The 23,632-nt window shown below is 46.1% G+C and overlaps 2 protein-coding genes across 5 annotated transcripts in view; both read right to left on the minus strand.

The window, feature by feature from the left end:
* The window catches only part of CAPN13 (calpain 13), a 69,072-nt gene extending 59,178 nt beyond the window's left edge, over positions 1–9,894 (minus strand). For 2 of the 3 annotated variants that reach the window (XM_064415324.1, XM_064415328.1), the window contains exon 1: positions 8,430–9,894. The gene's annotated coding sequence lies outside the window, so the exon portion shown is untranslated. The remainder of the gene's footprint in view (positions 1–8,429) is intronic. The other variant, XM_064415329.1, reaches the window with a different exon arrangement.
* A 2,586-nt stretch (positions 9,895–12,480) lies between these two features.
* Positions 12,481–23,632, minus strand: part of GALNT14 (polypeptide N-acetylgalactosaminyltransferase 14) — a 94,560-nt gene continuing 83,408 nt past the window's right edge. For both annotated transcript variants that reach the window (XM_064415323.1, XM_064415322.1), the window contains 3 exons: positions 23,430–23,574; positions 16,104–16,223; positions 12,481–15,529 (listed from right to left, as the gene is read on the minus strand). In XM_064415323.1, coding sequence (XP_064271393.1) covers positions 15,371–15,529; positions 16,104–16,223; positions 23,430–23,574 — 424 coding nt within the window. In that variant the 3' untranslated portion in view covers positions 12,481–15,370. The remainder of the gene's footprint in view (positions 15,530–16,103; positions 16,224–23,429; positions 23,575–23,632) is intronic.

The following is a 23,632-nucleotide window of genomic DNA, read 5'->3' on the forward strand; positions in this document are numbered from 1 at the left end:
GAGGGGATGGGCACCTGCAAACTGCCTCCTGGTAAACAGATAATAATGCTGCTTTGCCTGCCAGCAAGGGCATCCTTTTGGGCTTGCTTTCAGACCTGAAGAGAAGCCCACATGCCTGAACATTTCCCTGTTTCCTTTCATCTGCATCTGTGTTGATAGCTTGAACACAAGGTGCTACATCACCCCTGCATCTGTGCAAGGCCATTTGTTTAAATTTGTGTCAGAAGGGCTTGAAGAGTAAATATTTGCAGTGACCAGGTCCACTGACTCTAGCTGCTGACTATGGCCTGGGGTTGGGCTCCTCGTGGGCAGCAAGCTGGGTGTCACCAGAGAACAGGAACTCCATCTGCTGACTCGTGCTGCTGTCATTGGCCAGGGGAGGTGTTGGTTTGACTCACACACACTTCTGTTTATTCTTGATGCAGTAAAACACACACAAACACCCTCCAGCACCCCTGGGGCCCAGGCAGTTCTGCCCCAGCCTCACCAGCACCTTTGGTTTCACAGAAGGTTACACCAGGCATGAACTTCACCCTTGCACAGAAGCAGGCACCTCCCGTTGATTTTTCTCTCTCTTCCTCCCATGACCCAGAGAACTCATCCCAGGAGGTGACTGGGTGGTGGCAGTCACAGAATGCCTTTCAGAATGGCAGGGCAGCTCAGGAGGGCTGTGTACATCCTCACTTGAGGTCACCAGGCTGGTATTCAATGGAAGAGGCTTTTATATCTGCATTGTTTTTCTGAGAAATTATCTTTCCTGTTTCTTCCTGTTTTTTTTTTTTCCTGCTAACTTCATGTTACTTTTCTACAAATGCACTCTAAATAATTTTACTGGCAATAATATATTCAAAAGTAGTATTCTAAGAAAAGATTTTAGTGGCAAAAAATAGTCACAGAAAACAGATTTCACATTGTGCAGCACGAGTCACTGAATATAGATGGAGGTTCTATCATTTGGGTGAAAACTCACAAAATTTTCACATCAACAGGCTAGTGCAATGTCCAGCCTGTAGCTAATGAAATGCAGAAAGCTTTGCTAGAACAGTCCTTATTAGAGAGGGCATTCATACCAAAACAAATCATCCCCTTTCACCTGTGTCTTTTTCTGGTATAATGGAAGAAATAACAAAACAGATGGTGACAGCTTTACTCAGGGTTTTCCTGCAAGATACTCGGATATGGCAAGGAAATGCACAGATCAAAAAGCAATCCTGTCAGAAGAAGCTGGGGGAAAGTTCACTGCTATCATTTGTCAATAAGCAGCCACAGCTGTTCCTTCCCAGCTCTGGATAATATTCTTAAGGCATAGGCCAACTACTAAGGATTTTAATGGCTTATTATTTTTAGTAGTACAAAACATTTTAAGGTCATGCTCATTTTAGTCACGAAATAGAAACACATCAAATACCTCAATGCATTCAGACCAGCTAATCAACACATCAGCACAGGCAGGATTTTGAATCCCAAATACCTGACTTTGAGGTGCTCACAGACTGAAAAATTCATAAATCAGAAATGACTAATGACCACATTCAGCAAACCATTTCAGACAGAGACTGCATTTGAGAAGCCCTCAATCTGTCCATACAGAGACCAGGAATGATAAGAGGAGGCAACTCTGGCTGTCCTTCTCTGGCAAATATGTTGCTCATAGGAAGCCCCAGTTGTCTGGCCCCCAAGAAACCATCCCTGAGGAGCTGGGCAAGCCTGTGTCCAGCTGAGGCCATGCTCGTGGCATTAACAGCAGTTGTCCTGCAGGAAAAAGTCTGCAGAAGTTATCAGATTTATTAAAAAAGAACTACAAATCTGACACTCCATCCCCGTGGCTGGCTCAACCCTGCAGGAAAAGGAACATCTGCTCCTGTGGTGGCTGGCTGCTGTCTCCACTGAAACGCACACATGGCTGTAACAAAGCATTGTGAGGATTTAAAATTAAATTTCCTATGGCATGGAAACAGGGCAAACCCCCAGGGTGATCCCAAACCCTCTGTCCCACTTCCTGACCACACAGAAAGGCTCCCATTTGGGTGTCCCCTCCACTCCTTCCCCACATCAGGCTGGGAGGAGGTGCTGCAGGCACGGGAGCAAAAAAGCCCCTTCCCCTCCCTGTCTCCTCTGCTCCCCCAAATCCCTCAAGAGGGAGAAACCCAAACCCCAGATGTCACCAGCTCTTTTCCCTGGCTCTCTAGAGGGGGCTGCCAGGGAGGAAGGAAAGCCAGGGCACCCCTGCCACAGGGCAGCTCAACACCTGGGAATCCTCCCTAAGGCTTCCCCACCATCCAGGGCTGTGCCACATCCCATCCTTGTGACAGAAAGCAGCTTTTTGTCTTCCCACCTATGTCTGGCTCATGCAGGAGAGACCACACCTGAGCTAGAGCACAGGAAACCATGCACATTTAAATCCTATACACACACAGAGATGTCCATCCATTCCTGTCCATTCATATGGGGGAGATCTCCTGTGCAAGACCATGGGAAGGCCAAAATGTGCAAAGGACAGCCACAGAACAGCCACCAGTGCTGAAGGAGAACACCTTGTGCCACGCTGAAGCCAGATCCACTCACTCTTCCCCCTCCTGCAGAGATCCAATTAAAAGGAGAAGATTGCCCCATCCAGCTGTGCTGTTCGATGCTGGGCATGGACTTTGGTGTCAGATACTCTCTAATCAGCTGAGCTGCTTTTCAGGAAAAAAAAAAAAAAAAATTCCCTTTCCTTTTTTGGGGTTATTTTGTTCAGAGCTTTGCTCCACTGGTAGAGTTCTGCCGGGCTCCTGGGCAAATCACTCACACCACAGACAGAGGGTTTTCACTGGAGATCAATGTAATTGCTAGCATTTATCACTTTAATAGCCTAATGAAGGTGAGATGTAATTAGAAAGGGTGTCAATTGGAATATGGAGTTTGTTTTACAATTACCTATACAGTGGGTAACCACTGGCACAGAACAGTGCAGTTTATAAAGCTGGTAATATGTGGCATAAATGTTCATCACCGGGTGACTTAAAGTGACCTAAAGCCACGTTCTGTAATTGCTGCCTTTTTCCCTAAGTGCTTGAAACAAACACGAAAAGGTTGAACTCCTCCCAAGGCAGCTTTTCCAGCCAATGAAGATGGTTTATGTCCATGAAACTGAGCCCATATAACTGTCACCTCATCATCATTCCCACTTGCAGAGTGATCAGCAGCGATTTTGCTTGAGTGAGTTTTGTCTGTGTAAGCAAGCTCAAATGAATGCAACAATCATAAGAACTCCCAGCAGGGCCATTGCAAAAAGGAAAAAAAAAAAAAAAGGCTCCAAAAAGCTCCAGAAGCGCACACAAAAAGCTTTCTCATCACACACATGGAAAAAAAAAAAGGTAAAAATTCACTAAGAATTAAAAGCAACTCATGAAGTTATTTTTCTCTCTGCTCCACTCAAAATAAGTGCTTGGGCAAAGTGAGTTTTATGCATTTGGCAGGATGGCTGACCCTTGTTTAAGGCAGAATGTCTTAAGGCAGAACACTTCTCCTGGATAAGGATCTCCTGCTGCTAAATAGACACCAGGGCTCGTTGCTTGATGGATATTGTGCAGTAATGAGGACTGATGGTGCTGTTAGCAGACAGCTTGACGCTGAATGGGAGACCTGAGAGCCACAGCCAGGAACCTCCCGAGCCCAGCAAGCACAGCACAAAGTGTGACTCCCCTTAAAGAGCTAATCTTGCTTCTGAATAAGAAAATGCAGTTTTGATTTGTATAATCTCTCGAGGGTTGGTCAGGTTACTGGAAGAGTGATTCCTTCTGGGAAACAAGCCCTTCCCCCTGTGCAAAATGGAAATGCAGACTTTGGTACCTGTCTAACACCAGGAGTGTACCCTAGCCCTGGCAGCTTTTCCCAGGTGTTATAGCTGTAGGATTAACAAATAACCTGCTGAACTGATATTATCTCAAATGGATTTTAATTTAGTGCAGAAGACTGACAAGAAGAAATGTTGAAAATTTTACCTTAAAAAAAAAAAAGTCAGAAACAGCAAAGATGTGGCCTGGAGGTGCAACAATTTGTGCTGTGGATGAAAACAGAGTGCCTCATGCAAACAGAGGGCCTGTGAGGTGCTTCCATCTGGTTCATCCTAGCAGGATTCCCTGAGGTCCTACAAACCCACAAGTGGCTCTGCACAGAGCCCCCCCTGCACATGCAGCAGGGGCTTAGGTGGGTGTTGGAAACACTCCATGTGTGGAGACGTGAGGCTTGACCCTATTTTCAGAAGGCTGGTTTATTATATTATGATATATATTATATTAAAATGCTACATTAAATCTATACTAAAAGAACAGAGAGAAAAGATTGATCAGAAGGCTACAAAGAACAAGATCTTGTGACTCTCAGAGTCTGATGCAGCTGCATCTGTGATTGGCTTTTAATTAAAAACAACTAATATGCACCAATCACAGATGCACCTGTTGCATTCCACAGCAGCAGATAGTTATTGTTTACATTTCTTTCCTGAAGTTCTCAGCTCCTCAAGAGGGGAAAAAATTCTAGCACAAAAGATTTTTCATAAAATATCACAGCTACAGGTGGGGGTGGGTTCCCAAAGCCCTCCCAGATGACACTCCTGCCATTAGTTCACCACTTAACATTTTCACCAGATGGCAGGAAGCACTCAGATCTTGCAGAAACATCACCCTGATAGCTCTGAAGGGAATGAATCCCTTTCTGCATGAGGTGACCAGCTACAGGGCTTTTGAAGAGTGTGGTCACACCCTTGTCACTCTGCCTCCTGACACGCAGTGCCAGGTCTCCCAAACAACGTGCCTGTCACCTCCAGGTGGCACTTACTGCCACGATGGCATATAAATTGAGTTTATAAAGCTCCTTAAAATTCAGGTTGAGACCTTATTCCCTATTTCCTGCACTTTGTGTAGCCATCTGAAGCTACAGAGAAAGGACATAAAAAAGAAACATTTCAGAGAGACAACTTTTTGCAGGTCACCTTGCAGGGTTTTGGGTGCCTTCACAAAAAAGAGGTATTAGCTCAGCCCATCCTGTGGTCAGGTAGAGCACAGCTCCTTGATATTATTACATGGACATCCCATACAGCTGCACTGGGTGCCCCAACAGGTGGGATCCTGCCATAATGTGGAGGCCATATGATGACAGTGATGGCTCAGAGAAAGTGATGCTGCTAATTGCAGCAATTAAACAGTAATGACATAATTAATGCAAAAATTATGCATGGCTGGAATCCAAGCTATTGCAGTGCAAGGGGTATTCATCACACCTAGATGAAAACCATTCCTGTGGAGATGGTATCATATCTGCTTTTATGACTTGATCAGGGATAATGGTTATGGGGAATTCAGGGAACAGTGACAGCAGTAGGAGCAGCTGATGGGAATGGCAATGAAACACAAAAGGACTTCAAATTTGAATGGACAAATTGAACACTGAAGGTGAAGAGAACTGAAAAAGTTGTGTTACAGCAAGACCCTCCAGATCCATGCCCCAGACCAAAAGATATCTCAGATTGAGATGCAAAGACTGGCTTCAGTTGCAAATAACATTCAAATGGACATTTGGTATTTCCAAGTGCAAGGCAATAATGAGGAATAGAAAAGTCAACTGGTTCATTTTTCTTTTTACAAAGCAACTTTTGATGAAGAGCAGGTTTAAAGGTTTAAATTATCAACATTAATTCTGTATAATCTACATTCTGCATTTCTAGTCTAATATATTCACAAATCCCTAATCTGAGAAATTAAAGAAAATAATTTAAAGTGACATGAAACATTAAGAAATTTCTGTGATATTGCTTAAACTTCAGAAATCAGGTATTCCCAGACAGCTGATAAAAATAGGTGAAAAAATTAGTCTGATGTATTTGCTCCATCCGTGACACAGCTCTCAGTTCATTCCACAGTTTGGCTTCTAAATTTTGAAAATCCACTTTGTCATATTTCAAGGTGTCTCTCAACAGGGCCATTAGGAGGATTTGTTAAAAATATGGCTGATTAGACCTCATAAATTGCAAAGAAAAGATTTTTTTGGTGATGTTCAGAGCCAGCTGTGGCAGCCCACAGCCAGACAGTCACATCACTCAGATGGCTGTGCCCAGGAGCTCTTCCCCACATTTAGACCAGAAGATGTTGCTGTGATTGCTGTTTGACTGTTCAGCAAGAGCAGAACTGCAAAATCCAAGAGTTCCTTGGCCATGCTACAGGTTGAGAGCATTGTACGTTTGCTGGTCCAGAAATACTCTGGATTTGCAAAGCTGGACTGAAAACATGGCCAGCCCCCAGCCTTTCCCACAAATCCACCTTGAAATATTACTACATTAAGTGGTGGTTTACTTCAACTGTATTGTTTATGCTTCCATACTGGGTATCTTAATGTGGCGATAAATAAAACCAAAATGTTCACTGTGTATTACCAGACATTTTACTGATTGATCTTCTTATGGACAAAGGCACTGGGCTCCAGGAAAAGGGAAGGACTGAGCAATCTCTGAGCTGAAAGCACACAGTGCATATAAGAAAGCAGAGTTGCTTTCAGAGGGTTTTGCACCCTGGCCCAAAAGCATCCACTTTTAACCAATCCCTCTGTGCTGAACCCAGAAATCTTTCTCCAGTTTCCTTCTTCACTGGAACGAAGTCACCAGGGAGTTTTGAGAGTCAAATTTGGCATGGGGTGTACAGCTTTGTCCTCCAGTAGCTTCAAACATTCTGGCTTTTTAGCCTGCAGCTAAACATAGAAAGCCCTGAGGTCCAGGAAAGCAGACTGTGTGTTTGTGTTCAGGCACTACGATGTATTGGCCATTTGGCTTTATGAACATACCTTGTTTGGTGTCTAAGGAGGAGTGATGGTTTTCCATTTAGACTGTGGAGTCTACTGCTTAATAATAAATACCCTCCTGACATTGTTAAATGATAGCCTGCTTCTAATAAACCCCATGCTGATCCCTGTGTTGGTTAGAGTGGGTAATTCATCTTCCTGGGCTGTTAAAACTTTAGCAGAGATTACAGAGAAGACATGAATCAGACATGATCAGCATGTCCCCTGCTGGTTTGCTCATTTGCTCCCCATAACAAAATGCTGGCTACTTTTCTCTTCACATTGCAGATCTTGTTATTAGTTGATTTCATTATTAATCGCTCCTAGGGCTTGGGAGGTCTTTTCCAGGCACTTCCACAAGGGATCCACATGGTCTACAGTAAAACACACCCCTGTACTTTCATGCTCACGCTTCTCCCAGGCTACTTGATATCAAGTTGTAATCCCTTTGTGTTACTGAGTACAGCCTGCAGCCACACTCTGAACACACAAGAATGAACTCAGAGCTCCAATTTTTCCCTTGATTTGCTAGCAGAAAGAAAGAGGAGGAAAAAAACATAGAAGAAAGAAAAAAAAAATCTTATTATCCTCAAATCTAATTACAGCCTCAATATCTCCTGAGGATTTGGCTTCATGAAGTGGTTCATAAAACCGTCATTGTCATTATGCCCACTATCACCCTTTGGTCTCATGTACTGATAAGGGCTTGTGTGAGTAATTTAAAATTAGCTGATAATATGCCAACAACTGCAGGACGCTCCAGGCACAGCCAGGTGTCCTAGAAAGAGCAGCCTCCAAGGAACAACTCCTGGCTGCCTGAACAGACCTGGCTCCTCACTCCCTTGGGTCCCACCACAGGTAACTCCCTGTGCTCCCCCGGCACCTTCTGACGACTGCCATTAATTACTGTGACACGTGGACATGGCACCTTCCATTTCCACAGCTGTGCGCAGCCAAACCAACAGAAGGTTTGCTTCCTACCATCAAAAGCAACAAGCCCAGCTGTGAACGTCACCCTGTCCCCTGCAGAACAGCCAGTGCTTGCCCCAGACCTGGTCACCCACAATCTTTTCCCCTGTGGTCACATGGACAGCCTGAGTTGGCATCTCTTGCCAGGAATCCACCTGCTCCTGTTTGGAGGAACTTCTCAGTGTTCCTGAGCCAGCCTGACACTCATGCTGAGGGAAAATGACAATGCTGGACCCAGAAAACACACCCAGTCTTAGAAGTGGAGCTGACAACCTTGTGCTTAACCCACCTGCATCTTCAACACCACTGTGGTTTCCCAAGCCCTGAAACCTCCTAGATAACCTACAAATTAAATGCTAGTACACATCAGGGATACCTCTTATAGAAGGCCAAGAGACTGAGAGAAGGAAAGGAGGAAAAAGTGGTGGGTTTGTTGTATTTAATTTTTTTTTTCCTCATAGCTTTTTCCTTTAAAGAATACTTTCTGTTTTGCTCTATCTGTAGGTTGGCTACCACACTACCTAAACAAACAGGAACCAGCTGAGGACCTGACTGGGAGGACTGAATCAGACAGAAGATACAAGACACCAAGTCTATCCAGAAAGAAAAAGAAAACCCCACATAGGTGACTCTCCAGAGCCACTACTTACTCAGTAGCAGCACAGGTAGAACATCACAGGCCAACTTCCAGATCAGGGGGAGCAGTTTAGCACCTTATTTACAAGGCCAGACCCTCAAAGCAGATAAAGCTGCCTCACTTGCCTGGGTTATATGCTCAGTGTTAACACCACCAGGCCTTCCTAGTGTCTGTAATGTGATTGGGAAATATGATACATCTGTCCTGAATTAGAGGAGATAGGTTTATCTCATTTCAGAGCCAGCTCACGGATGGGTGGAGATCAGATCAGCTGTAAGAAATTCCTTTTATTGTGTGACTTGTTACTCGCAGTACGGTGAAAACGTCTTCTAAGGTGATCTCGTGCACTCTGAGGGATATCTTCTTATCTCTAATGTAGTTTATACAAACCAAATTGGTTTTTGCTTCAAACAGCTTTCCGTAGAAGAAAATCAATTTGAAGATGCAATGACTGCGATCCTTCACGCCGAGGATCCATTGCAAACGTACCAATGCATGCTCTGGCAGCACACAGCTGCAGAGACAGCACAAGCCATGCCTGTTATCAACACGTGGGACGTGCCCAAATCAGGGTTTCATGTCCAGGGCACTGAATAATCCACTCTAATAACAGTTCCATTAACAGAACTGAAAGTATGTTGTGACCAGATAAGCCAATTTCCTTTTAACCCCTACAGTGTTCTGGGGCAGCCATTTCAAGCACTGGATCAGTCATCAGTCAAAATAACTCCCCCCTGAAAGTGCAGGGTGCTGATCTGAGATCCACCCAGACTCTCTGCACCCCTGGGTGCAGGTGTTTTCATGCTCAAATCATTTGAATTGTCCTTGGTTACTGCCCAGTCTCACACCTCCACATCTTGTAAAGCCATCCACCCCATCAGCTGCAGTGTCAGCCAGTGCTTCCCACCACTGCCAAACCTCCAGGAAACCTTTTCACCTTGCCTTCTGCTCAGCACCCACCCAGATCACCTTCCCAAGCATTAGTAAGGAGGTGATAGCAGCCTCAGAATGAAGGTTAGAAGTGCCCTCTCCCAACACCACATATTCTGCTTCTGGTGAGATGATCATTGTTCTTCTGCTTTTGGTGAGATGATCATTGCTGCACGTCCTCGTTGTCAGTGGCCTCAGGCAGCTGGAGTCCAGTAAAATTTGTAAAAGCCATCTAAATTGTGTGGCTTTGGGTCTGACTCTGCATTTATAGAAAACAATAATCTCTGGTACATAACATAGGCTGGATGTCCATGGGGATGATCCAGGAATTGCCAGCAGGATCAGAATTCATGAAAACTGCTCAAAGTGCTTGCAACACTGATTCTTCTGCAAACACGTCAAATGCCAGAACACCACCACAGCACCAGGATGCCAATCTCCATTAGAAGAGGCTCACACAGCTGCTCCAAAGCTGTGAAAAGGAGGCAGGGTTTTCATCTGTCTGCTGCAGAGACACAGACACGTGGATCACGGATCACCAGGTGTCTCCATGGCCAGAGTCAGGACCACAAAGTCCATGCTGAACCCCTGACACGAGCACAGCTTGGGCCACAGGAGCAGTGCAGATCTTGTGTTCCTTCAGGAAACTGCAGGCTGGGGGGACTTTGTTCAGGTGCTGTGTTATAAACTTGTCCCCGTGGTGCAACTCTGAGTCACTAGGGCTCTTAAAAAAACCCCTAAATACATTCCTACTGACCTGCAGACTCCTAAGCCTTTCACCCTGGAACAGTCCTAATTTCGTAATACCATTCTTTTATTACATCTATCAGGTTACACACAAACTTTCAGTTCTCCTTTTTTTTTTTTCTCTTTGGTTGGTTGGATGGCTGGTTGGTTTTACAACTGAATTTAACCCTCTGCAGTAGCAATACCTTGTCTGGACACTTTTTCATGTAAATCACAGGAAAATGAGAGACATCACTCACTGTAATGGACAGACAGACAATTATTACATGTGTGCTTATGCAAAACCCAGACTTAGCTTCTTTTGTACATCACACAGAACCAGTTTGGGTTTCTTTAGTGCCCAAGCAGTATCAGGGAAAACAAAACAGCCCCCACCTCCACAAAAGAAGCATTCTTACCTGTAAATTTATGTGCTGCTTTTTGTCAGCTTTGTGCTAAAATGCAGTTCCATTCGAAACTTAATTAGACTCAGTTGGAGAGGCAGTAGCTTGCAATAGGTTTTTATTCTTACAGGGTTCTGAAGGCACTTCCAGTGAGAAACAGAACAGTGGACATTGGGAAAACATCCATAAATCTGGAAAAATGCCACTGGATTTCAGCATGTAAGTCTCAACATAAGCTGGACAGCCATACCACAGGCTTCCTTTAACTCTGCAACCATGTAAAGCAGCTGCACATTGAAACTGGTGCTGCACTGATCATTCAAAATTAATTCAGCCAGAACATTAATGAGCAGCAGAAGTTTCTTCTGTTGCTTGTGCGAAACCTCCTTGACTTTGCTTCCTTTATCCCTTCTACAAACAATACTAACCCCCAGCTTTTCACTGAAGCTTTTAAAATGTGAAAAGTGAGCAGTGCAGATCGCACTGCAGAGCTGTGATCAGAGCCTGGGCCACAAGGAACACCAGCCTGTTACACCACAGACCCTGGGGTTTGCTTAGGGCATGGGATGGGCTGGCCCTGTCTGGCAGCTCAGCCCCTACTCCCTCCCTCCCTGCCAACAGGATGGGAGAGACTCTGAATGGCAAAAGGGAGAAACACTTGTGAGTGAAGATAAAGACAGTCATGAAGGAAAATGCAATTAAATGAAACAACCCCAAAAACAACCAAGTGATGCAAAGGCAGTCAGTCACCACTTGCAGCCTGATGCCCAGCCAGGCAGAGACCTCCTGTGGCAGAACTCCCCCCAGTTTTACCTCTGAGTGTCACATTATATGGTATGAGATATGTCTTTGGTCACTTTGGGGGAGCAGTCCCAGCTGTCCCCCCTCCCAATCCTTTCCCCCAGCCCCTGCCTGCTCACAGGGGCAGCAGAGAGAGAGAGAGATGGAGAAGACCTTGATACTGTGCAGGCACAGCAATAATTAAAACATTGTTGTGTGTTATCAACACTGTTTTGGTCACCAGTCTAAACCACAGGACCTTACAGGCTGTTCTAAAGAGAATGAACTCCATCCGAACCTTTTTATCTGTACAGGCAGATAAAAAGAGTCCATGGAGCCTGCCAGCCCAGTACTGCTGGTGTTGCATGCAACAAAAAAATAATCCTTGGCTTTTTCTCTCTTTAAGACACCTGGTCTTCACTAAAATTTTGGGGAACTGTGGCAGGGAAATGAAGTAAGCTATCCCAAGCCACTCCTAGAAGCAGGAGAAAGGATTAGCACTCAGGGCTGTGCTTGTTTTGAACCACCAGCAGTTCTCCAGTCTTCATCCACCAGCCCCATTTTGCTGTTGCATTGCTGGATGAACAAAGATCTTTGAATTCAGTTTCCACCTCTTTACCATTAAATCACTACCTCAGCATGCTGTAACCTGAGGCTCTGTGCACAGATGATTTGTGTTGTTACCTTATGGGGCTGCACTGGTGCAGAGAGAAGATGAGGATGAGACACCTAGAAATCACATAAGCAGCAATGTAAGGACTGCAAGACTTCTCCAGCCCAACTAAAACCAGATTTGCTCTCATGGGAACATGGATCTCCTTTAAGAGGGGGGGGGGATGTGCTTTTTTTGACTTTTTCTGGTGTGTTTTGGGTTTTTTTTCAGATAGCATTAGTTGGCTCTTTAAAAGCCAGTAGTAGTTCTAGCCTTGAGTTTCCTGCTCTGAATCTAAATTTTCCAAGGCACAAAAAGTGACTTACCTGGAGATCATAAAGGCTGTCACAAAGCTCAACAGCCAGGATTAGAATCATATTTTCTGCTTTATCTTATGTTCTCTCAAGCCAGTGCAAAACGTTACCAAAAAGCATTACTACCAAAGGACGCTGGGGCTTGAGCAGCATTGGCGTGGGAGCCCATCTAGATCCCAATCAGTCACATTGTACCTGTTCACAGCATGGCAGTCATTTGTCTAGGCATTGAAAAAAACACAAAGCAAGAAAAGTTCATCTGTTTTTAGAGTGTTTTAATAAAAGAAAGGAACCTGAAGGTAGGAGTTGGATTTCAGCAGCAAGTTAACCTTTTCCCCGACACGATGAGAGGTCTCTCTGCAGGGTGTTAGGCAGATTTGCTAAATGCCATACTGGGGTTAACTCTGGAGACTGCCAGACCATGGCCAGCTTTCTATAAAGCTCCCCAGGAGTCAGGCTGATACTCTCAGGCTTCTCTGAAAACACTGCTGATCCATAGGGATAATCTCATTTCCTGGACCATGAAATAAGCTGCAGCCTAAGGGTTACAGCTGATGGCTGTGTGAGACACAATCACCAGTCTGACAAGTGCTGCTGCTCCCCAGGTCTGTGAGGTACTTTTCTGGGCCTGCAAGAGACCTAGCTGACCTTGGCTGCAGCTCCCTGGTAAGGGACACCATGCCTGATGCCCCCCTCTCCACTGCCCTAGACACGCTCACAGTGATCACTGAGCGCATGTTCTGGAATAGGAGGGGTTTGCTATAGCATTTGTGTTTCCCAAAAGGCAAGAGAGCTGCAAAGCTGGTCAAACAACTCCTTCCTAGAACACATCCCTGCAGGTCCCATGGGTCCATGTGCCCAAGCACACACACTTGTGTAGTGAGGTAGCTGTTTCTGCTAAGGCAAAGAGCAGTTTAGAGAGCTTTGGCTGTCAGGAGAAGGGAGATTCTCAACTTTGGTGGATAACAGTAAAGCTAGATAGGCCTGAGGTGCTGCTCAGAGTGTACCTGCCAGGTGCTGAACTTCAAAACCCATGCCAAGCTGTTCAGCAATTTGCATTTTCAGAGTGGAATTGCCAGCTGCTGGGCAGTGCCAGGCTGTGGCCACAGTACAGGTGTGAATGTGTTAAGCTTCAAGCTCCTGGGAGCTCCCTTCCCTTGTAAACAATAGACAGGGAATTACCACCCCTTGCCTGTCATCACCATTGTGAGAAGTACATGTGATATGTCCCTGTTCAATTAAAAAGAAGCCCAAGGTCACTGCCCTCCTTTGTGAAATGGGTCCGTTCCCTTTGAAGGGCTCCCCTTTGTTTCCTGGCAGAGTGGTGGCACAGAAACAATGCCACCTCCCACCATGAAATGACAGCTTGCTCCAGCCCTCTCAGAACACAAGCCCTTGAGGCTGGCACCAAGGGAGCTTGATGAGGTTAGTAATCACTGCAGCACATGAAAAGCATTTTGCACCTCGACCTTTTGCACATAAAGAGCTATACTAGTTTTGCTTCTAAAGCCGGGAAGATTTATACACATGGCTTTCTCTCAGCACTGAGGGAGGAGAAACTGAGGCAGTAAAATCCTGAAAGCCAGCAATTTATTCAAGAAGGGATGCTGAGAGCACTTGAAGGCTTAAAGCTTATGGTATTTCACCTGCAGTCTGCAGCACAGGAAACAAAGGATAGGATTTTCACTAAATCCCAGCATTTTTAGACAGAAACGATGTGGTTTTTTTTCAAGTCACATTGACAGTCCTGTGGAAGTTGTCTTTGAGAGTGGTTACTACAGGAGAGCTGTGTGTACAGCTCCTGCTGCTGTAGTGACAGCTGCCCTGAAAGACAGGCTGGAAAGGACCTTCCAGTCTTCTATTCCCAAGACCCCTCCTGAGGTTGTCTGTCCTACTCTCCCCCAGGCAGCCACCTCACTTCCACACAGAGGCAGCACCTGGCATGATCTCTGGTAAAGGACATCTCCAAAAACTGAGGAAATAATTTCTGCCTGCTCTGGCTATGCTAAGTGACTTGGAGACAGAGGTACATCGTGGCCCAGGCTACCCTGCTCACCAGCATGAATGGGGAATCCCAAACCTTTTCTTCAGTGCTTTACATTGTGGGCTACAAGGTAATTGGGAATCAAACCTAGGTAATATCCCTTTTCCTTTCTTGAAGCAGTCTCTGACTTTAATTGAAAATGAAACCTTCACCATCCCATCAGTAGCAGCATTTCATGGGAGTCCCTTCATCTGTAGTTTGGAAATTGGGAAACAGAAATATGACACAATTACCTTCAATTACCAAAAATATTACTTTTATGGAAGAAAAGTGAAAATTTGAATTAGTCCAGATCTGAAGCAGAGCAGTGAGAGACACACAGCAAAATTTTAGGGGAGTTTCAGTGACCCATGGCCTTCAGAGAGGAGAAATAATCACGTTACTGCTTTTCCTCCCAGCTTGACAGAAATGTATATCCTTTAATCTCAGGCAGTGAATCCTCTGTTTGCTTGGGATTTGGAGATTCAACAAGCACCGTGTGCAGTTAGCACAGAGCAGGATTCCCCCATCACTCGCTGTTCTGATCCTGGCCACAGCCATCAAGGACTGCTCTGCCTCTGTACACACAACAGGGACGTGGATCAGGTACCAATTCAAATGTGCAACACAGCTCCACCCATGCTGTCTGCAGAAGACAGAAGCATTCACAGCAAAGTGCAAAAATAATTCAGTGTCTTCCACTTGATCCCTGGCGATGTTTCTTAGCATCCTTTGGCACATCCCACCTTGTGCACTCACCTCAACCCCAAAGAGCTACTGAGATGCTTGTTTTGCTCAGCCCAAGTCTCCTTTAGGCATTAAAGGCTCTTCTACCTGCGTTTCCAGGGAGATAATCAACGCTGTGCCTGCTGAGGTTCTGTACAGCCCATTGCAGGAGCCCCAGTACCCCCCTAAAACACTTCAAGCTTGTTTTTCTGCCATCCCTCCTCCTTGACCATCACCAGGCCAATACCAGCCGCATGCCTGGCGGTCAACATCCGCTGTTCCACCCGGAGAGCCGCGTCCCATTTTGACTGGAATGACTGCCCTGCTGTCCCACAGCACACAGGGACCCCGATGGTTTGGACTCCAGCCCCATCTCGGCCGCGCACGTCCTCCAGCAGGTCACGACATCGCCATGTCCCAGCGCTGGCTCATGGCTGTGCTCTCACAGGGGTTGATGACGAGCTCCTTGATGCTCTCGTGGGTGTCCCCGATGGTCTCGGTGTCCAGGCAGAAGCGTGAAGCTATGTGCTCGATGTGTGACCCGACCTTGCCCCAGCGCTGAGGGGAGACACGTGGCAGGAGAGACAGGTGAACAAGCTTCCTCCCCACGTGCTTTCGCTGCACTGTTCCAGCATGGAGAGGACAGCTGTCACCAAGCCCTTGTGGCCTGATGCTGTCAAGTACAAGGTCCCCAAACCCACACCAAGCAGAGCTCACGCTCAGCGTTTCTCCCATCAGAAGCACACTCATTTAACATGGCCTCTGCCTGGCTTTAGGGAGATAATATATTACTAACAGCTTTTTCCCCAGGTCACTGGTTCAAATGCCAGCCCAGTGATTAACTGCAGGGAAATGTTAGCATCTGCTGCCTGACTGGCAGCCCATGTGAACTAAATTGCCAGTTTGGGTTTGACTTCTGCATTGAAGTATCCAGATCACCACCCTCACTAATAGACATCCTTATCAACACACTCATTTAAGAGGCAAAGGGCTGAACAGGCCAGAGTCTGTACTCCCAAATTGACTGTGCTTCCCAGATGAAGTCAGAGCACAGGCCATTTAATGTGCAGTAATATTGTGATGAAAGAAAGGCAACTTCAAAGAAAATGGGGGATCAGTGAAAAGGGCTCACCTGCTTGTTGTCACCTTCTTTGCAAGGTGACAGCAGCACCTGGGAACCAGGGAAGAGGGTGTACACAGACAAACACAGCTGCTGCTGGCGGACGTGGTGGTTGTAAGTGTACGTCCATTCCTGCACAGAGGAAGAAAAAGAAAGATGGTGAGAGAGCAGTGTTGATTCTTGCTATTCTTTTACCTGGAAAACAAACACTTTGGCTTGGATCCTGCCCCTTACAAAATCAAACACAAACCTCACTGACTTCAAGAGGCACCAAGAGAAGTCATTGGGATGTTTCAAGCCTCCCCAAACCTGCAGTTGTCATTGAGGGACTGCAGGTACCACAAAAATTGTCAACAAAAGCTGCTGGAAGAACATGTTTCATGAGACAAAAGATTCCATAGCCAGAACTGGGCTGTGGTTGGAGAACAAAAGGATGGGAAAAAAAAACCAGAAGAGAGGCAGGAACACTACCAACCACATAATGTGCAATCCTATTTTTACAGGGAAGAGCAGCAGAGATGCTTTGCAGCTGTCAGTGGGAGACAAGAGGTGATACACAGCAAATGTCTGCAACTCCTGGGGTTCTGTTCCCAAATATCACAAAAATAAGAGGAAAAGCTTTGCTTTTTATCAAGGCACTGGGACCAAATTTCAAAGGTTTGCTGTTCTGGTTGGCTATAACCATTGCTACTCTCATTCCACTGGGCTGTCTTGGAGGTTTTTTTCTTTTGCTGCTTTTTCATGTTCACCAGCATTTTATCAGCTTCTCAGCCCTAGAAGTAAACTTTGGAGGAGCAGGGACTCTTGGTCCTGTGTGATGCTTACCACACAACAGGAGATCTCTAGGATTACCACCTTTTCATCACAGGATGTTTTTGGGAGAAGAAGAGGAGCAGCTGACAGATTGATAAGGATTTGCAAATGTACTGGACAGAGCACCATGGATGTACAGACACACTGCTTAGCCCAGGAGTGTTTCACAGTTTATTCCAGCTGAACATTTTCTATCACTCACCTGTGCTCCTATTAGCCAGGAGCACCTCCTGAGAGGATCCCAGCCAAGGGATGTCTGTCTCCCTGTTATTTGTGTGTGTGCACAAGCAGACAAGAGCTGGTTTGGCTGTTGGGAAACCACAAACCATGCTTTTACATAACCCTGGAGAGGGACTTCTGGACCAGGTGTTTTGCTTGTAACTTTCTGTGAGCATCAACTTTGAAACTAGAAAGAGCAGGGCTGGAAGGGTTTTCTGAGGGCTCCCATCCAGGGTGCAAAGCAGGATCAACTCCTGCTGTGTAAGCAGCTCTGAGCAGCAGTGGGAGCAGATGGAAAGCAGGTTTCTGAGCCATGCCAGGGCAGGTGAGCAGGGCTGGAGGACCAACAGCAGGCTGGCTCCACTGTCAGAGTGCAATAACCCTGCCAGAGACAGCAAGGCCAGGGAGCAAAACGGTTCCCACAAGAGACCCCAGGAGCCATGGCAGATCCTTTAGCAGAGTACAGGCTATGAAAACTCTGAACCTGCTGGGAAAGAAAAGGTGCAAAGAGGAAGCAGAAAAACTGGGAGAAGTCAGAGCTCCATGAGAAGTGACGTGAGCAGCAGTGTGGGCAGTGGAGGGGAAGGCAGTGCTCAAACATATGGCTGTCAGGCTGGGGCTGGAAAAATGGGGCTCCTGGGAGACTTCAACCCTTTCTGAGTGCTGGAGGGGAATGTGAAGAATTGCTGTCCTACTCTCAGAGCTGGGATGCCTGCAGTGCCCCTGACTTTGAATGGTGGAGGTTTTGGGTTGCATTAGCATGAGTTATTAGAGCAGGGACACGCTTCTGGTCCTTTGGTATTTGTCACCGTCAGCAGCTCTAACTCCTCTCCTCAACTTCAAAACAGACAGCTACAGGCATTTAACTCCTGGGAATATAAATCCCACTTTCATTCAGGTTCTTAGCCACCTGGAAGGGAAAACATGCTTTTGCACAGCAGACCCAGCTCCACAAGGACTTCACACTGTGATCCTCACACTCTGTGCTTCTTAGCCCACTATTCCCCAGCAGCTCCTGGAAATCAAACCTGGCTTTCTGAACAGCCTGCCCACAGGCTCCTCAGCAAGGATCTGGGTACATAACAAGCATTCATTTTCAAAGCCTCAATCCACACCCTTCTAGCAACCACTTTTCTTTGTCATACAGAGCAGGGTTTGCCTGATCCCACAGTGCACACGTTCCAGACATCCCAACCACACACGCTGTCAGCTGCTGTGTAAACCACCAGCCTGGGAAATCAGGTGCCAAATTAGTCCAGCATCTGTGAAGAACCAAACCCTACGGGGCAAGCTCCAACATCTGTTCTTGGCACCCACGCTGCTACAAGCTGCTTTGAAAACCTGCTTTACATTTTTAACCAATTGCTGGTCATTTTAGCTCAGGACAGGGCTGAAGCTGCACCCCAGCAGCAGCCAGTTAATGCTGTAACTTGTGAATATGTTGAATTCTCCAAATAACCCAGGCCATGGGGACTTTTTTGTTTCCTTATTTTGACATCCTAACCTTCTTGCTTCACTGAGGTTGTCTCATGGAAGACTGCTCCTACCAGAAGTTCTCCATTATTTTTCTTCCAGACCACTCTACATTCAAACCTTCGGAATATTCACATCCTCTCAAGGCAGAGTCATCCTCTCATCCAGCAGTGGACCATGGGATAGGAAGGATGGTGATAACCACTTCCCTAAGCTGTTGTTCATCATAAGAAGTGAGGGCTCCAGAGCTGGATGTGTGCAGCAGTTCCACAGCTGTCACTGGATCCCACCCTCCTGCCCCCAGGCTGTCCTTCCACTGTCTTTATCTCAGCTGACAGATTTTCACACAGCTCATCTATCTTGGCAGAATGGCTTTTTATGGAAGCCAGTCCTGTAGAAAATGTTATATCCAGCTCTAATCATGTCTCCTTCCCTTTCAACCCTAGATGAAAGCCAAAGAAAATTATGCAGAAAATGAAGAAATTTGAAGGGGAAGGAGGAGGGAAGTCAGTTGAACACCACAGAATCCATAAAAGACTTTAAGTTAAAATACATGCTCATGGCCACACAAATTTTTATCCTACCTTCCTCTTCCCTTATTTTTATGAGTTGGGATTATTTTTTTTTCCTTTTTTCCATGAGGAACTACTTAATCTCCTAATCCCTGGCACACTGATGTGGCCAGCACAGCAGAGGTTGTGCTGGATGGGGCAGCCCATGGTACTCCTAAGGAGCCCTGCAAGGAGCTAGCCTGGCTTCAGGGCTTCAGGACTTACCTGAGGAGATGCCATCAGGGTTTAGAGCTGACCCAGAACCAAAGAAGAACAGATCTGTGGGGTAAAACTGACATTGAGATTTCCTGCCTTTTCGAAGGCAAAGATGGAGGGGTGGTGGAGCTGGGAAGAAGAGGGTGGACTCGGTGGAGAGAGCATCACCAGCTGCACAGCACAACCAGCAACCCCCTTCCTCCAAAGCCTCAGATAACACCAACCCCTCATCTGAGGCTTGTGACTGTTTCTCAAGGCTTCAGCATCATCTGAGCCGGCACCTGTCACTGTTACTCAGCATTATTGTGAACTGAGGAAATTATTTTCACGAGTGACCTTTGGCTTGGCATAGCCTGGCTGGCAGATGGAGCAAGGAGCCCCTCGGCCTGGGAAGGAGCAGTCCCAGGGGAGCCAGTGTTCCGTGACAGCGAGGCCTGTGCTGCTGAGTGAGAGGTCAGCCGTGCCCTAAGGCAGGGGTAGGAGCAAGAGAAAAGTTCTTCTGAACAAGGTGGAACAATCTAATTATCAAATTATCTTCTTAAAATCCCAGGGAAGGACTTCCCAAGGCACGTGACTGCACGAATCACTGAAGGACACCGAAGTGCCACCCTTATCAAAGATCCTGGGACACAACTCCTGGCACTTCCACACGTCTCAGGAGAGGGAAAACAAAGTACTCCAGGTGCCCAGGACAACCTGGCTGCAGAGATGACACTGCTCCCCCCTGCTCTGCTCACTCAGCCTGGCTCCCCCAGCTCCAGCCAGCCTACAGCTGGGGCAGGGCATGTCCATGGAGGAGAAGTAGGAAGGCTTTTGAGGGCAGGAGGGTCAGAAGACAATGTTTGTGGTTGAGATGTCTCAGGAGGGTCACTTCGTTTGGACAGATGCTAAATGGTCTCCAAAAAAAAGGGCAGATCTAGTCAGCACACAGAGGACCCCAAGCCAGCTGGGATGAGCATGAAAGCCACACCAGGCAGATGATCACACTGCCTTTCCTTCCCAAGAAGAGTCAAGGTCATGTGTGCAAATGCAATGGCAGCCACTCAGCTCCAAACCCCAGGTATTTTGGGGTGCAGGCCCAGGAAAGGGATGCTGCAGCCTTTCCCCTGTTTCCTTGCTTGTCTAAAAGATGCCTGAGCTTTACACTCCTCTTGCAGCAACTGCTTACACATGTGTTATATCCAGGTCAAAGCATCTTCAGATTTTTTATCTGAAGCATGTCAGGTTTCCTGAAGCTGCTAATGACTTAAATAAATCCCAGTCAGATGTCTTTTCCAAACTCTATGAACTAATACCAACTGACACTTGGTTTGAAAAAAAAAAACCCCAACTACTCACATCTTCATTAGATAGATGAGGACAAAATTATGATCAATTATTTTCCCTCAGATGCATTTCTCTCGTGAAAAACTAAATCAATCTGTTCATTCAGCAAATGAGACGCAACAAGGCACAGAGCGCTGAGGCTCCAGTGGGCAGGAGCACAGGCAGAGCCTGCTGTGCCCTGGGGATGGGCACTGCACACACATCTCTGCCTGTCACTCACTCAGGAGCCCCCTGAGGTCCTCAACCACCTCTAAGATCCACCTCAGGGGACAGAGCCCACCCTGACTGCTGCCAGGCCTTCTGGAGGGGAAAGGGCCAAGTGGATCCCAGGATGAGAAGACAGAGCTCTCCTACACAAAGATGAGGGGTCCTCTTGTACCTCAGTGCCCCTTTCAGTAACTCAGGACCAACACCAGACACCACCAGGGAGGTTTTCTGAGATCTGCTAAGGGTGTAAGTCTGATTTCACCACTGAATACTTGTCTCAATTTACCCCAACTATGGATTGGGGTCTCACAACACCCTTCTCCTACACTACAGTTAGAAAAACCTAAAATAAAGAGCAGTTGATTGCCATCTGACAGCTCCTGTGCCCCTCCTCCTCAAACCATGACAGCCCAGATCTTCTCACATCCAGTCTCAAGACTTCATGCACATAATGTTGGTAAAGGGCTGGGGCAGCCCAGCAGGGAGACAGCCACAGAAAGGCCATTAAAGCAACCAAATTATTGCTACTATAATAGTGATAATAAAGAATTTGGACAGCCAGGATATTTTCACGGTACTTACTGAATGCCAAGGAAGCACAGCTTTGATTTAGCTAAGCCTATTTTTCACAAAATGAAGCTTAGGGTAAACAAGACGTGACTTCAGTATGTTAAAAGTGAAGATTATTGCTCTATTCTGGTATATCAAATGCAAAACCAAGTAGCATTCAGGACTGCTGCATAATCAATCCTACACAGCCTGGTGACTGTAACACCCACGTCATCCACAAGTTCAGGTGGTCTTGTGGCAATTGAGTCATTAAAATGTAAGTTTCTATTCAGAATAAAAGTTTAAATATCCTGCTTTAATCTGAACTATTCTCCATGGGTACAAGTAACAAAGAACTATCCTAGAAAGACAGAGAAAGATAAAAAGGAAAGCCTTTTCTCTGTTCCTCCTGTGTACTGAGTACAGTCATTCTGCAATCTGTTTGTAGTGCATTTTTCTGTTCCTTTGCAAAGTTAGTCCTGGATGTGCACAAGAAATAAGAGTTGCCATCCAGTGGGAAGTGTTGACCTATTGCAAACTGCTGCAGAATCAGAACAGGAAGATGAAAAGTTCGTGGCGTGAAAAATTCTGAAAATTTACTGCACAGAAATGTCAAAACAAAATGTGTTTGGTAGGAATGAAACAATTCAACTTGTTGGCATGACATTTCTCATTTTAAAATACCACATCAAATTGGTATTTCAGAAAGACCAATGCCATTTCATTTTGAAACACTAACTTGCAGCAGCATTTTTCATTCTGATTTTCCCAGATATTTTTTTTAAACAGCTGATTCATTGGAAGTTGCTATTGTTGTTAGAACGTTTTTCCTTTCTTCTGCAGAGCTAGCTCTGAAAAACATGATGACCTACTCTCATCAGCTTGCTGTTTGTGTGAAAAGTCCATGTAGCAGTGGAAGAAAAAAAAGCCAATTCTGGAACATGGAAACCAGTGAAACTGTAAGAAGTGTTACTGTGTGGCACTTGCAATTATATTAACTACATTTTCTGAATTGAACTAATATTCAAGTAGTCATTGTTGGTTTTGCCATGCTGTGAAACAGATATTAATTTCCTGCCTACAGACAGGCATGCAACTGCTTTTGAAAGAGATGCACATAATGACATGCTTTGTTTGCACACACAAATCAGGGGTATTTTAAGCAGTGTCCCCAAGCTGGGCCTTTTATATGCACAGCTACCTGGTTTGAATATGTAACCATGAGGGTTAAGGATGCACAGCTGAGTGGAAGCGTGCACACCACACCATTTTCTACTGAATTATTTCATGGCAACCATGGAGAAGCAAGGGATTGTTATCCTCCCTGTTTAATAGATGCAACACAGAACTTTCTGACATGGCCAAAATCACAAAGGTGAGTTTTGAAGCTGTGTGTATCTTCAGGGTCTTGCTCCAGAAATGCTGCTGCAAGGCACATGTGCCTGCTCTTGGCTCTAAAATCTCCCAGGCTGTGCTTTTGAGAGCATCAATTCATACAGCTTTTTCTCATCTCAGTGAGACTGAAAAAACTGAGATCATCCTCATTAAATCCTTGCTAGCTTAATGGGCAATCCAATACTGAGAGAATGCAGACTATGAAGTTACAAATGCCACTGCAACTCAGTCCATTCTGAGAGAAAGAAGGCTGAGAGATGAGAGGAAGTTATAATTCTCTTTGCCTTTGATCTGTGCAGATGAGCAGCACGTGGTGTTCCTGGGCAGTGGGAAGAGCTCAGCATAGGCTCCCATGGAGATGAGTGGGACAGGCTGTCCTGTGGCTCCTGCACCAGTTCCTGCTGCTGCCCAGGGCCTCCACCAAGGTCAGGTGGAGTTGCCAGGGTTTAATGACAGGCTGCCTAAGGAAAGACACTGGCAGAATGGGTAAATCCTCCATGAGAGCTTTAGCAACCTTAAGAAATCATCTTGAAGCTGCCCCCACGGCTTCTTCCCAGCCAGCACCACAGAGATACACAACACATCTTACCTGTGCCTTTGGCACCGTGCCCTTGCTGCTGTTACAAGGATTTAAGCTCAGGATGGGGAACTCCTGGTCTTCAGACTTGTGTGACTCCAGGCAGCTCTGCCTTTGCCTGATGATCCCAGTCTGATAGAGCGATTCCTCGGGAATCCTGTGGGAACAGAGTGAAGACAACATCGTACTGCCTGATGCACAGTGGGGTAAGGCTG

The sequence above is a fragment of the Passer domesticus genome, chromosome 3, assembly GCF_036417665.1.
Source record: "Passer domesticus isolate bPasDom1 chromosome 3, bPasDom1.hap1, whole genome shotgun sequence".
NCBI classification, from domain to species: domain Eukaryota; kingdom Metazoa; phylum Chordata; class Aves; order Passeriformes; family Passeridae; genus Passer; species Passer domesticus.